The sequence below is a fragment of the Hemibagrus wyckioides genome, linkage group LG24, assembly GCF_019097595.1.
Source record: "Hemibagrus wyckioides isolate EC202008001 linkage group LG24, SWU_Hwy_1.0, whole genome shotgun sequence".
Lineage (NCBI taxonomy): Eukaryota > Metazoa > Chordata > Actinopteri > Siluriformes > Bagridae > Hemibagrus > Hemibagrus wyckioides.
Genome location: NC_080733.1, coordinates 13667456 through 13681529, shown reverse-complemented (window position 1 = coordinate 13681529; position 14074 = coordinate 13667456). Strand labels below are relative to the sequence as shown.

At 38.8% G+C, this 14074-nt stretch overlaps 2 protein-coding genes across 2 annotated transcripts in view; one reads left to right on the top strand and one right to left on the bottom strand.

The window, feature by feature from the left end:
- On the top strand, positions 1-10274 carry znrf2a (zinc and ring finger 2a). Its single transcript, XM_058377984.1, has 5 exons — positions 1-812; positions 6590-6688; positions 9761-9866; positions 9973-10051; positions 10136-10274. The coding sequence occupies exons 1-4, from the start codon at positions 482-484 to the stop codon at positions 10028-10030; spliced, it is 594 nt and encodes a 197-aa protein (XP_058233967.1). The 5' UTR covers positions 1-481; the 3' UTR covers positions 10031-10051; positions 10136-10274.
- Positions 10275-11637: 1363 nt separating this feature from the next.
- The window catches only part of ggcta (gamma-glutamylcyclotransferase a), a 5619-nt gene continuing 3182 nt past the window's right edge, over positions 11638-14074 (bottom strand). The window contains exons 2-4 of the mRNA XM_058377985.1: positions 13705-13850; positions 13206-13338; positions 11638-12678 (exon numbers count right to left, since the gene is read on the bottom strand). Coding sequence (XP_058233968.1) covers positions 12553-12678; positions 13206-13338; positions 13705-13850 — 405 coding nt within the window. The 3' untranslated portion in view covers positions 11638-12552. The remainder of the gene's footprint in view (positions 12679-13205; positions 13339-13704; positions 13851-14074) is intronic.

Below are 14074 nucleotides of genomic sequence, written 5' to 3'. Positions count from 1 at the left end.
TGCTTTTCACACTCACAGACCATAATAACCTTCGCCTCGTACCGTCTCCGCGCGCACCGGTCGGGTCGGCTTGTGTTTTATTTTTGTCGGCGCTGTTATTATGTAGCGGTTTTAAAACCTTTCATTTCTCGGCAGTTCACACGTGCGTATTTTTTTTCCCTCCCCGAAATAGTGTGTGAACGCACAAGTTTGCCTGAATAACACGGAGGTTGTTGACCATCAGCAGGCCTGCCGACAGTTTTGACACCGTCGCCAAACTTCAGTCACGGAAGAGCAACTAGTGTGCAGCCATGACCTTTTATTGTACGCCATGTAGCGACTTATTTTAGGATTGTTTTCACACCTGGAGTTTAAACCCCGTTCACATCCGAGGTCAGACATCATCCGATTCATCGCAGCGATTGTTTAGTTTTAAAGGGACGTTGGTCGTTTCTGGGGCCCGAGCTGCGCGTGCTGAACAATAACAGACTGAGATAAACACATGGGGCCCAAACAGAGCAGTCCGGCGGCTAGTGCTCGCCTCAGGGCTTATTCAGGCTCGGATGTGCCCACTTCCACCTCCACGGCGGCCGGTTCCGGGAGCGCGAGTGCAGCGGCGATTAGGTACTACAGCGGAAACCAGCAGCAGGTCGGAGCGCGCGGACGGTACGGCGCGGACGGCGCGAGACCCAACTCGCTTTTCCAGTCCACCATCATAGCGCAAGGTAGCGGGAATCAAAGCGACGAAGACGCAGACGGAGAGCGGAGTCAGTCCGGTCCGAGGTTACTGATAGGATCGTTACCGGCCCACCTGTCTCCACACCTGCTTGGAGGTAAGACAAGTGCGCCATAATAACGGAAGCACGCGCGCCTTGAGTGAGTGAATGTCTCTGATTGACGTTCAGAGTGAATCAATAAGACAACAATAGAAAGAGCCGAGTCTCTAAATGCATGGTCAATAAGACAACAATACAAAGAGCTGAGTTTGTTAATGCATGGTAATCATAATAAGAGTTACTCATTACAAAAACGTCTGAAGTGATGGCTATAAAGAGACGGATAGAGCTCTAAAGGTCATTTAAGGCTCGTGGCTTTGATTGATTATGAATCCTTAAAGATTTCCTTTCCAGGGAAGGAACATAACACATAACACTGTCTCAACAGCTGACAAATACCAAAGAGCACTTAAAAAGCATGGATTATTTAAGATAAGTGTTAATAAGATAACATTAAATACTTAAGTAATCTTGCAGTCTTTGAACACATCTGTTATAACTGGTTTAGCACACACATTATAACTGGTTTAACTTTATTAATCAGAGCTGTAGTTAACTCTAGGTCTAACGCTACACAGACCACATGGTTATAAAATAACAGCCATGGTCATGACATTCATGACTGTAGAATAATCCCATTATGTAAAATAACTACTTTAGCAGCAGTTAAACCAAAGCTCATGTTTGGGGGAAAAAAAGGTGAAGGTTCATCCTAAACTAAATAAGGTTGTTGACAATAAGAGTTTCAAATAGCGTTAATAGTGTTATTAATCACCTGTAAACAGGTTCTGATCATATCTGTGTTAGAGATTAATGCAGTGTTTTTAGTTGTTAGAGTTTCTCATTGGAAACCTCTCTTTTATGGGAATCGGAGAAGTTTGATTTAATCACACCTTTTCTCAAATAAAGGTTTGAGAAAACTCTGTAATTGATGAAACTGCTCCAATATTACTGCTCCAAATAATTGGAAAGATCATTGTGTTGGAAAACGATTAACATTTATTGTATCAGCAACAGAAAAAAGTTTCACAGGCTAAAATAGGGGAACTAAAATTGTCTTGTTTTTTTTGGCATTGGCCTAAAGAACCTGTTTTGGCGATTTTGTATTTTACACAAGAGTGCAACATAATAAGTGGGCATGAAATTGATATTGTGCACGTTTTCTACTCTCTTAACTACCCCTGTATTTTATTTGTAAGAAACTAGGTAGGCAGGACCATTAGACGGCAGTATAATGAAAGCGGGAACCTCCATGTTTCTGTTTTTCAATGAATTTGAATAATTGTGTTTGTACTATGAATATGTTATGGATGTTTGAAGAACTTGAAGTGGACGTAATCGAAATGTTTAAGCAGTAAATAAAGATATCAGTTGTTTGTATCAGACAGTATAGTCACAATCGCACAGGAAATAAATTCTGACTGTGATATAAACCCTTCACCTTCTTCAGTTCAGTTCAAAAGCATTTATATAGCACTTCACAGCAATCAGGATATAGATTTAGAGCATTAATGATCAAGCCAGAGGTGATCCTAGCAAGGAAAAAGTCCCTGAGACGACATGAGGAAGAAACCTTGAGAGTATTCAAGACTCAAAAGGGAGCTCCTCCTCTCCTGTGATTATAAATCAGTACTCTATTGTGCACTGTGAAGTCCGACTATACTTATTGTGTTTAGGACGAGTGGTTTGTGAGTCCTGGGATGAGTGCAGAAAAGTGTTAATGATCACAGCAGCAGTTCTTGGGTATAAAACTACAGTATCAGAGCTAGTAACTGAGAAGCAAGGATAAAGCTTGTAGCCAGATCTGGATCTGCAAAGTTGCTGGAGCGACATTTGTGGATGCGTTTCCTGGATCAAACTTCACTGAATTGTTCCCTTAATTACACGTGCTGTAAATAGTCAGTTTGGCACCAAATATTAAAGTGCTGTATATTCATCTGTCTTTGCTGGATGATGTTTTCAAATCAAACTTACCACAAAACTTGTGTTTACCTCGAAGTTACCTTATTTTCTTGGATATTATTTGTTTTGGAAACAAATAGTCCATGGTCTATTGGGGTTAATATGAGCACAGCAGCAAAACAGTATATTGCTCATTTAACCCTTTGTGCATGGTGTCCACCCTTGACTCTGTTTATGAAATTGTAAACTGTACTTTAACATAAATTCATTTCATTTTTTTGTACCGCTTGTCCGATCTATTCTCGGGTCATGGGGCGCCTGTGCCTATCTCAGCATAAATCATTATCTTATTTCCATTGCTCTCTCTATTCTTACTCACATGTTAAACCCTTACACACTCTCTGTACAAAATTAAGCCTAAATAAATGCATACCTCTGAAAGGAGCAGCAGCAGTCCATGTTAAGAATATGGCAAAATTTTATTATGATAAATTCTTCTATAACTTTTAATAATAAATATTTTACACACAAATGATTTAAGGATTTTTTTTTCACTTTTACATGTAATGTTTTATTCCTTTTTTTAATGATATTGTTCCTAGAAAATCCAGTTATTTTTTTTAAAAAAAGCAAAGAATTCAAGCAAAAGCAAGCAAGTAAAAATTCACATGTCCCGCAATTGCAAGTAATAAACAATCATCTAAAGAAGGTGGATGTTTTTATATAAATTAAACATGAAAATCTTGAGCTTGGTGAAAAGGTACTACATGTGATCTGTCACTCATTTCATCCATTTTTACAACCAGAGTTATAGACTGAACACCAAACCTTTCTATTATTCAATGTCTGCCATTTATCAGACTTCCATAAAAGGTTTTTATTGAACACTGTGTTGGTTGCTAGTGCCAATGCCTTTTACAGTAATAACTGCTCACTTGAGTAATTTCCCCAATAGAACCAGGAAGCAGCATGCAGCTCTGCCCTCTGTATATACTGTACATTTGCCACGGGCTATTTAAGGCAGGGTGGATTGCCCCCAAAACTTTCACCCAAAACAGATAAGAAGGAGATAATGCCTAAGCTGACTTGCCCTGGTGGAGGGAAAGTGGAGCACGCATAGGAGCATAGGGGAGGAAGGGGACTCTGACTAGCGGCTTCCTCTAAGTCACATGCTTTGCAGAAATACGCAGTGTGTTTTTAGAACTTGCTCTATACTGAACCTGAAGCGCACACTGTCAAAGTCAATTTAGTCAGTCTGACCTTTTTCCTGAGTTAAAGCTCTTTTCTGCGGAGTTGTGTAAAATGTATAGGTGTTTAGGTGCATGCTATATGTCCTTGTTGTTCAGTTTGTGCAGAGCAAAGCTACTGCATAACCTTTTATCACTAGCGCTGCTAACAAATAACACCACTAACCAGTAAGCCTGACATTTAATGTTGTAGTGTTATATAGTGGCTTTAGATTGAGCAGAATAATATAACCACAGCAAAATATCGGCTCTTGGTTTGAGCAATCTGAAATAGGAAAATTGCAGAAAATTTTGAATCATTGTTAAAGGTTTATCAACAAGGCTAAATGATAGTTTCATAGTTGTACACCGTATGCAGATATAATCAGTTAATATACGTTATATACCATGATTATTAGGCCACTGATGCAGTTTGGTTAGTAGCCAAGGTGCCAAATCTGTAGTCTAGCCCAAATATGTGGCTGAACTGTTGCTATGGCGATACAGGAGATGCCAGGATATTACAGTGTTTTGCTCTCTTAGCTAAAGCAACAGAAAAGCAGCTTACTGATGTACAAGAGATGTGCGTTGCTCTTGTTAGTCTTTAGATTCACTTCACACCAACTTAAATCATGTGACCTTTGAATTCATAAACCTTGGTCTTGTGAGCCAGTACATGGGCAGAACTGTGGTCTTTTAGGTTGGTTAAAAAAATAAATGAAGTTGCCAACCAGACTTGTTTGGCTCGTTTTGTTACTGCCACTTGACATAGTTAAACAGGGGAAGTCACTATGGCCCCTTTACTGAATTAAAGCACTTGTTGTGTTAATTAAACATTATAGAGTTTACTTTAGGAAACGCTGACTACAACCGCTCATATTTATTAGTCATTTAATGTGCATCTGTTTCAGTAAACACCCAGCTGTTCGCTAGAAACAGTTAAGCCACAGCTCAGAGCTTAGACGGTCAGCTACAATTAGTGTGGTGTTGTTGTTGTTTCTCTAAAAGACATTCCAAGTCATAAGTAAAGAAATTAGTCCACGATTATTTTCCTATATCAGCATATCTCACAAAACTACCTTGCTGTATTCTGTACTCGAAGATACTTTTAATTCCTGCTCTTTGTGTGATTTGTCCCTGTAAGGCATAGCATGACATCCCTTTAGCACTATAAAGTGCACAGAGAGGATGCGCTATGAAGAACAGAGAGCACGGATAAGGTAGTGAAATTAAGCAGCATAGATTAGTAAAAGTAAGCAGTGGTAGTCATGCCCTTGGCCTTTAGGAGCGGCTCATTCGGTTTGCATGTGGTCTGTTGCATAAGCCTAGCATCTGTTTTAGGTTAGAAGCTCAGGGATATCCAGAAACACCGATATTGATATCTACATTGGCTGAAAAATGAGCTAATGATACAAAGCTATCTAATCTGCTTTTACCAAAGCACACGCTTTCTGTAAACAGTGCTTATGTAATCTATCCACATACAGTACATAAGGTAAGACATATCCAACAATTCCTGCATGCAAAAGGAGGGGTAGAGAAAGGTAGCCCTATTTGATCCTGTTGATTTTGTTTTCCCTGGCTTGCTCTTTAGGGATCTAAATATAACTCTACATCCCGATTTCTGTAAAGCTGCTTTGTGACCGTGTCTGCTAGACGGGCTCTACAAATAATACAGCATTTAATTGAGTCTTTAATTTCATTTCAGTGCCAGTGTTTAAAATATAATGTACATTTATTTGGCTGAATCCAGCTAAAACTCCAAAAGGAGATATGCTTGCGATTTGATGAATCTTGAATGGAAGGAAGAGAGGGAAAATATTGCCAAGTCAAGATTGCCATGCTGATAGACTCTTACATAAAAAAAAAAAGCTAGGGGTGTAATAAAATAAAGACAGTTTTAGTTTTTGGGTGTGCAGACTCTAATGCAACTAGGCTACTGTTAAGCTTTTTCTTTTTCATTTTTTTCCCCCCTAAACAATTTAGGTTTGTTTTTGTTTTTCATTTATTTATTTATTTATTTATTTATTCACATTGAAATCAAGTTCTGACACGATTCATCGTGGCTAAATTTTTTAATATCACAAAAACCTGCCATTTTAACAGGGGTGTATATACATACATTGTATATTAATGTGCCGGTTCGAATGCTTTCTTTCTTTCTTTCTTTCTTTCTTTCTTTCTTTCTTAAGATCATAACGACTTGATATGGCGAACGCTCTAGATAATCTAAGGCGACAATTTAAAAAAAATAAAATAAATAAATAAATAAATAAAACATTTAAATGGAAAAAATATATTTGGTGAAGTGTTCTATTAGGAGATTGCATTATTCTTATTATTTATTTATTCACTGTGTATTCATGTACAGTAAATAGATTTGGATTTTCACACCTCGGCCCGTTTCACCTCGGACACCGAGAGAACATTTTATGCCGTGCGCCATTTGTTTCAAGTTCCTCGATACTGTTACATAGGGTTGGAGAGGGAACTTTTTAGCTGACCTAAACAGATTCTAAACCTGTTCTAAATCTGATAGAGAACCTCTTGTTGTAGAGTTAAACAATTATTAATAGTTCCTAACTAAGGCAAAGTGACGAACAGCTTAGGGTGATGTTTTCTAAATGTGTCACAGTGTCTGCACTTAACTTACACTCTCTCATTGTTAAACCCACTGTGTGTGTGTGTGTTGTATTATTGTTGTAGCCGGATTCAACTGTCCAGTGTGTTCAAAGTTCGTTGCTTCAGATGAAATTGACCTTCACCTTGTCATGTGTCTCACCAAACCAAGACTCACCTATAACGGTAAGACCACCACTTTTTGTTTGTTTGTGTTATTTTTTTCTTTCATCGTTTGAACACCGTTCCGCTTCAGTGCCCAGGCCTAATCAGTCAGTAATCATTAACACAAAGCCCTGACGCCACTTTTCTCGTTGAAACCCTCTGTGTGGGTCCTTTTGGATTGCATTCAAATGTGTGTATAATCAGCATACAGTTTAACAATGCCGTCTCCATGGTGTGAGCTGAAAGTTTAGTCGTATGTAATTACCTTTCAAACTGTTTGCTTTGTTTAGTTTGTACACAACATTTTATGACTCACGGTGTTGTATCTGTTTAAGTAAACAGATTGTGTTCCGCCGCTGATTAATGCGGTTAAAACATTTATCGTTAAAAAGGAATGCGTGTTTGTTTTTTGCTCTTTATACCACAGTGATATTGACTTCTGAAGTGGTCAGCAGGTACGAATTGATTTCCTATAACAGCAGCACTGACAGCAGTGTGCGATTCAGATACATTAATAATTCATCGTACATGTGTTGCTGTTTAACAGAAATAAATTGTGCAGTTGTTTATGTAGTGAAGCTTTCTGTAAGGAGATTTTTATTTAACATTGTTAAAATTAAGGAGTCTTCAGGAAAGTCAGGAAAGTTTTCCCACAAGCTTCAGGACAGGAAACATATTTTGGCCGCATTTCCTTTTCTTATAAACGTCAAGACCGAGGAAAATACTGTTTATAGCAGCTATAATGTCAGTGCTAAAGGAAACCAACTTATCTCAGATGTTTCACACCAGTAAATGGTTGAAATGTCATTCTTAACCAATAAAATTGTTGATAAGAGGAATAAAACATGGTATCTTGTGTTATTAAAGGGAAATAAACTTCAGGGTGGTAAAAGTAACTCTGCGATCTGCCTGGCCGCTGTTGATGATTTTCCTATAACAGTAGACCACCACGTATTTTAATCCTTACTTGGTGTTGAGCTTTGTGATCCCTGTGACTAGTCAAAGATTTACATGTGCTGGTGTAAAGCTGGGTTAATGACTACAATGCCGATTTCCAGCTTTTGAGTAGAACAAAAAAAAAATCCTCTTGGCTCCCATAATCGACATTCAGAAAGTCAGACTTTCTCAAGAGCTCAGAGTTGGACTGTTCTGGTTTCATCATCAAAGTGCTCAAAGCGCAAAGTCTATTTTATTTTCTTGAAGCAGACCTGGATGAAAAATGAATCTGTTTTGAGGGACATCCTTTTAAAGTTGGATTACTACAGTCTACATACATTCTGCAGCCGTGACACAAGGTGACGTTCCTTCCTCACAGCTCCAGGGTCTTCGGTTCAATCCTGAGAGCTGTCTTCGTATCTCTGTGGAGCGTCACATGTTCTGCTTGTGTCCATATATGGAGTTTTCTTGATTTTCTTTCCACAGTCCAAAAACATGGTTGGTTACTCTGAATTGCCCCTGGGTATGAAACATGGCCCTGGGTGTGAAATATGCATTTGCATGATGCCAGACGTCAGTTTAGAGCGCTTTACAGCTAAAGTTCCCAGGATTGGCTCTGGATCCACTGACCAGATTATATCCTTAATATGTTACACATCATTTAAAGCTGCTCAAGATCTTGTTACTTCCACAAAGAAGCCAAAGAAGTCGGTAATGTCCCCAATACGGTGAAGGACAACATCTGATGACTGTTGTGTTGCTACCCTGGCTCTGTTTTGAACACTTGGTATCACCTGTTTATATGTTACCTTTATTAGCTTCAGCAATGATTTCAGAGGTGTCACATCTAAACAAAGCCTGAGCTATTCCCTATTGCAAGCAAGCAGGAGTGTTGCGGTAACCTAATCTAAAAATACGTTGATTAACCGTGCCTTGTTCTTCCGTGCGTTTCGTAGCACGTGTATGATCAAGCGACAAACACGTTATACTCAGGAGAAAAGCGTACTAAACTGAACCAGTCCTTGTACCCGGGGTAAGCATGTCTATAAGTGTGCATATATTTTAAAGCTTTTTTACTATAAAAGGTAATTACATTCCAATTATAGGTGCACTATAGCCATGTTTCCAGGTGAAGGGTGTATAGGAAAAAATGTGCAAATAATAAAAGTACATTGGGTAACAATGTAAAGACGGATTACATCAGGATACGTGCACACAGGTAGTGATGTCATGTGTTTACAGCAGTAGATGATTCCACAGCCAGAGGGTTTGCACTGCAGTTGCGTCCCTTGTGCAAAGAAACCGAGGTTGCCGTGTTCAAAAGAAGCTCTGAATTTCCAACCTCCGACTAGGAAAGACTAGGAAGGTGTTCCCACCTGTCGTCATAGCAACAGGACTATTCACAACATCGACAGTAAACAAAATGGCACTTTTATGGTTGTTAATGCTGTGTACATAATAGTCAATAAACATACAGACATAATTAATGTCTTCATTCTATAACACTGACTATACAGTTAACTGTTTTGAGAAGGTAAATATACATCACTCAAAATAGAATTTGGTAGGTTGTACACGGCAGCATCCACTCGCTTCATAGCTTATACACACAGAGGATACTTACCATTTCGATAATACATCGAATGAAGCATATGATTTAGGACATGTCCAGAGGGAGAAGGTTATTTTCATTGTCTGTACCGCTTATCCGATCTATACTCGGGTCACGGGGAGCCTGTGTCTATCTCGGGCGTCATCGGGCATTAAGGCAGGATATACCCTGGACAGAGTGCCAACCCATCGCAGGGCGCACACACACACTCATTCACTCACGCAATCGCACACTACGGGCAATTTAGAGACTTCAATCAGCCTAGAAGCATGTCTTTGGACTGTGGGAGAAAACCGGAGTACCTGGAGAAAACCCACGCAGGCACAGGGAGAACATGCAAACTCCACACAGAAAGGCCCCTGGAGAAGGTTATAAAATCCGATATTTCATAGCAGCCAAAATAGATGATTAAAAAACTGACCAGGTAGATGGTAATTGATGAAACGCACTACTAATACTGTATTTCAGAAACACACACACTGTAATTAACCCTGACACCGTAACAAGCCGTTAACCAAGTAATGTCTTTTCCTTTATGACTTCAGAGGATGTCCTGATGAAGGATTCTGGGGAGTGTGCAATATGCTTGGATGACATGACCCAGGGAGACACCATCGCCAGACTGCCCTGCCTCTGTATCTACCACAAAGGGTAAAGACAAGACAAACACTCGTTACATGACGAACCTGATCCACGTGCACACGGCTCTGGTTACTAATCCGTACTTCTTTTTTTAAATGTATTTTTAACCACACAGGTGTATTGATGAATGGTTCGAGGTAAACCGGTCGTGTCCAGAACACCCTACCGATTAAACAATCGTGAACATTGCACAGGTATTATACACCATGTTACCTTTTCATTAGAATGAATTCATTCCGTCCCGGACAAGAAGTATAGTATTTGTTCTTTTCTTTTAGGTTCTCTCATTGTCACTGCAGACTGCACACCCTGTGATCCAGAGCCTCAGTGATTTCACAAAGACCTGTCATCACCTCAGATTCACACCTGTGCCAAAAGACAATTAAAAACTGACTCAGGGATCCTACCCATGTGTTTCTTCTTCTTCTTCTTCCCGTTTTCCATTTCAGCACACCAAAGGACAGCAGAGTGCAAAAAACACACTGCTGTGTTGAACCATCTGGGTTTCAGGATGTAGCTTCACTGGACACACGTCTTTCTTCCCGAGTGAGAAGCACGGCTGAGGACGTTTCAGTCTTTGAACACAGCCACGTTGCAGACGTCGAGGATGCTGGGTGAACTTGTACTCAAATTTTGGGATAATTTTTCTGTAAATAGAGCTCTGAAGTAGCAACTAATTTTCACCTTTCAATTTTAAAAGTGAAATGGTCCATCTTTCTTTCCTTAATTCTTTCTTTCTTTCTTTCTTTCTTTCTTTCTTTCTTTCTAGTGTGGAGATTACATAGTTCGGTGCTAAAATAATCAAGTGCCGTTTTTTTTGCTAAAAAATGTGCTGCTATGTTTCACAGGCAATAGTCGTAAATGAAATTTTTACTAAAGAATTTCTTTTTGTATGAGTTGGGGTTCAGAATTTCACAGAAACTAGCGGTTCAAGGCGAACACAGAACTGAAAGCTCGCTGTAATCTGACCACTTATTGTTGATGCTTGTAGTTTTGACGTCCAATGGTCACAGTATGACAACGTAGCTTTTTTGGAAAAAAAAAAGAAAAAAAAACATGTGGCGTTATTTCAAGTCCGTGTTTTGATTGTTTGCTTAATATAAGAATGGGATAGCCTTATGTGAGGTGTGTACAGTAGTTAGGCTAATTACACACAAAAACAAATACTCAAATTTACTTATTTAATTGTACTTTACTATTTTGTTCCTGAAAGGAAAGAAAAACATTTTGTAGAAATGATTTTTTTTTTTTTTGTAGTGCCACCAGACCAGACCGAAACATTGCACTAATACAGGACGATAGAATTATCTGGAGAAAAATCCACTCTGATGAATTTCATAAATATTGTTATATCAGGTGAAGTTAGATGTTATTTGGTTGTCATTTCATTTATTCATCATTACAGTAAAATTGCATTGATGAAGTGTCTAACTTAGAAATTTAGAAAAATGCTAAATGTCCATGAAAACCTTGTTTATAATATTTCATCATTACAAATCTGTATTTGGCTCCCTGTCATTTCGTGACAAAAATCACAATAAAGCACTGGGAACCCTCTGAGCATCTTCCTTCTGTGTCTGTGTGCATCGGTTCTTCTACTTTATTGTTATAATTGTGGGGCTTTTGTACTTTATTGTGATAAAAAAAATAGTTAAAACACTCTGTCATGAAGTGGGTTCAACATTATTTACTGTGTTGCATGAACTTCAGCATTAATGAACCAGAAAACCGTTAAGAAATTACCACTGTATACATGTATTAAGATTTGTTTAAATGCTAGCCAACCCGCATTGAGTTATAATTAGTATGGTACTACATAATGTATATCACACTACATTATAAGTCTGTATTATTGAAGCAAAAATGAAACATCACTACAGTTTTAGTAAAATGTTGCTTTCCTGACTGAATTTTAAAGTTTACCAGCACACAAGTAAAATCATGTTCATTAAGCTAATGTTCTTGCTGAACAATATGCATTTTACTCATTGATGGAATGAACATCGCTGAATCTGCACAACTTTGTTTGATTTTTTTTAAAAGTTCTACATCGATCAGGCATAACATTATGAGCAGTGACAGGTGAAGTGAATAAGACTGATGATCTCCTCATCATGGCACCTGTTAGTGGGTGGGATATATTAGAGGCAGCAAGTGAACAGTTTGTCCTCAAAGTTGATGTTAGAAGCAGGAAAAATGGACAAGCGTAAGGATTTGAGCGAGGACCAAATTGTGATGGTTAGACGGTTGGATCGGAGCATCTCCAAAACTTCAGCTCTTGTGGGGTGTTCCCGGTCTGCAGTGGTCAGTATCTATCAAAAGTATCCCTTAAGTCCTGTAAGTTGCAAAATGGGGTGGGGTCAATGGAGGCAACTTAGAGGACTTAAAGAATATGCTGCTAACATCTTAGTTCCAGATACCACAGCACACCTTCAGGGATCTAGTGGAGTCCATGCCTCGATGGGTCAGGGGGACCAACACAATATTATCATAATGTATGCCTACATACATTAATATAATCATAATGTTCTGCCTGATCGGTGTATAAGTCAGTGTTACTTATGTAGTGTTACTCATGGTTTGTTGATGCATACCAGTGATAAGGGAACCTTAATGTAAAGCATAAAACAAATTCAGCACCATTTGGAAATTCTAAGTGACTTTGATGGACCTTTGGTCTTCTTATTCCACACACTCAGTTCTTATGGTTTTTAATATCATCTAATATTGAAGGTCCCGTGTAGTAATTGGTCTCCACAGCCTGCAGCTTCTTTATGTAGTATTCGGGTAATCTGTTCTGTTGGGCTCCTAAACATATGACCTACAGTTGGACACAGAGAGAGACTTTAACACCGGAATCAGTTTCTAATTAAGGTTTTATATGAGATATGAGAAATAGATTTAAAAGCCCCAGGACAATAAGGTACTGCATGGTAAAGTTACCAAAGGCATATGTTTTTATCAAAAATAATGAAGTAATACTGTTGAATACTGTAAAAATACTGTATTTTTAAAATACAAAATCTTATGAGGGCAGAGATGGCCATGTGGGAAAACATTAGCTAGAGCGATTAGAAGGTGCAGGAGACCGTTTGAATAATTATAGAGCCTAAAGCTAAAAGAAAACGGTTCACTGTTTACATTTGTACATGAGTGTTCTTATGCAGTCAATCATTAATAGACACAATATATTATTTATGTTTTTTTGTGGGGAGGGGTTTTTGCTGCGCTGGTCATTTTATACACTAACCATGTGACACTCTCTTGCCTTGGTTACTTTTATTTCTGTTTATTTATGTTGAAGCAGAGATTACTCTCTGATTAGCTCAAAACTCCAGTAAAATGTACCTCTTTGTACTGTGGTGAGGGAGCACAGGGTCTGAAGTTGTTCATCTTATAAGTTCTACAGAGAAGCGGTCCAGTGTCTGTCTTCACCGTCACCTCCATGGGGCTGTAGACACCCTTGTCCACACTTTCCTGTCTGATGAGTGAAACAAAGCAAAGAGAATCTTCTTAAGTTATCATTTTTGCTAGTCATTAATGACTGAGGTCAGCGGCAGACAGGATTCTTTAATTCAGCCATGAATCTGTGCAGGATAAGAGTAACGGATGTGAGAAATAAATGTAAACAGCAGGACGGTATACCACCTATACTTCTAATGTGATCAGATCTCACTGCAAATGAATTCTGGCAAACAGCTAAAATGCAAAAAAACAAAAAGGTTTTGACCAAGTTAAATGGCAGTAATGCACGTATACACACACCTATATATGTACATATATATAGGGTGTGTATGAGAGTAAACTAGAGTAAACTGCAGAAAGCTGAAAGAACAACTTGTCATACTTATCTAAAGACGCAATGTCCTCGTTCGCCATTTTCCACACTACACCCCAGACCTCCCCATCTGGACACTCTTCAATCGTGGCCACTCCACCGTTCCACCTGGTGATCACGTTTTCTCCCCACAGACCAAACTGTAGCACATATCCCTGAGAGAACAAGGGCTTATTGTAAACTTCGATTCCTGTCTTAGTCTCGTCCTCTTCAATCCATGGTGAGAATTTCAGGAAAATTGATGGAAAGTTTTTAATTGGAAAGTTTTTTGGATAGATTTCTCAGATTGTCACACCATAGGTGAAGCAGGTCAAAAAACAAATACAGAAATCTAAGTTTGAGCTTTCTAGCTTTCTTGAAAACTGAGTTATGATGTTTG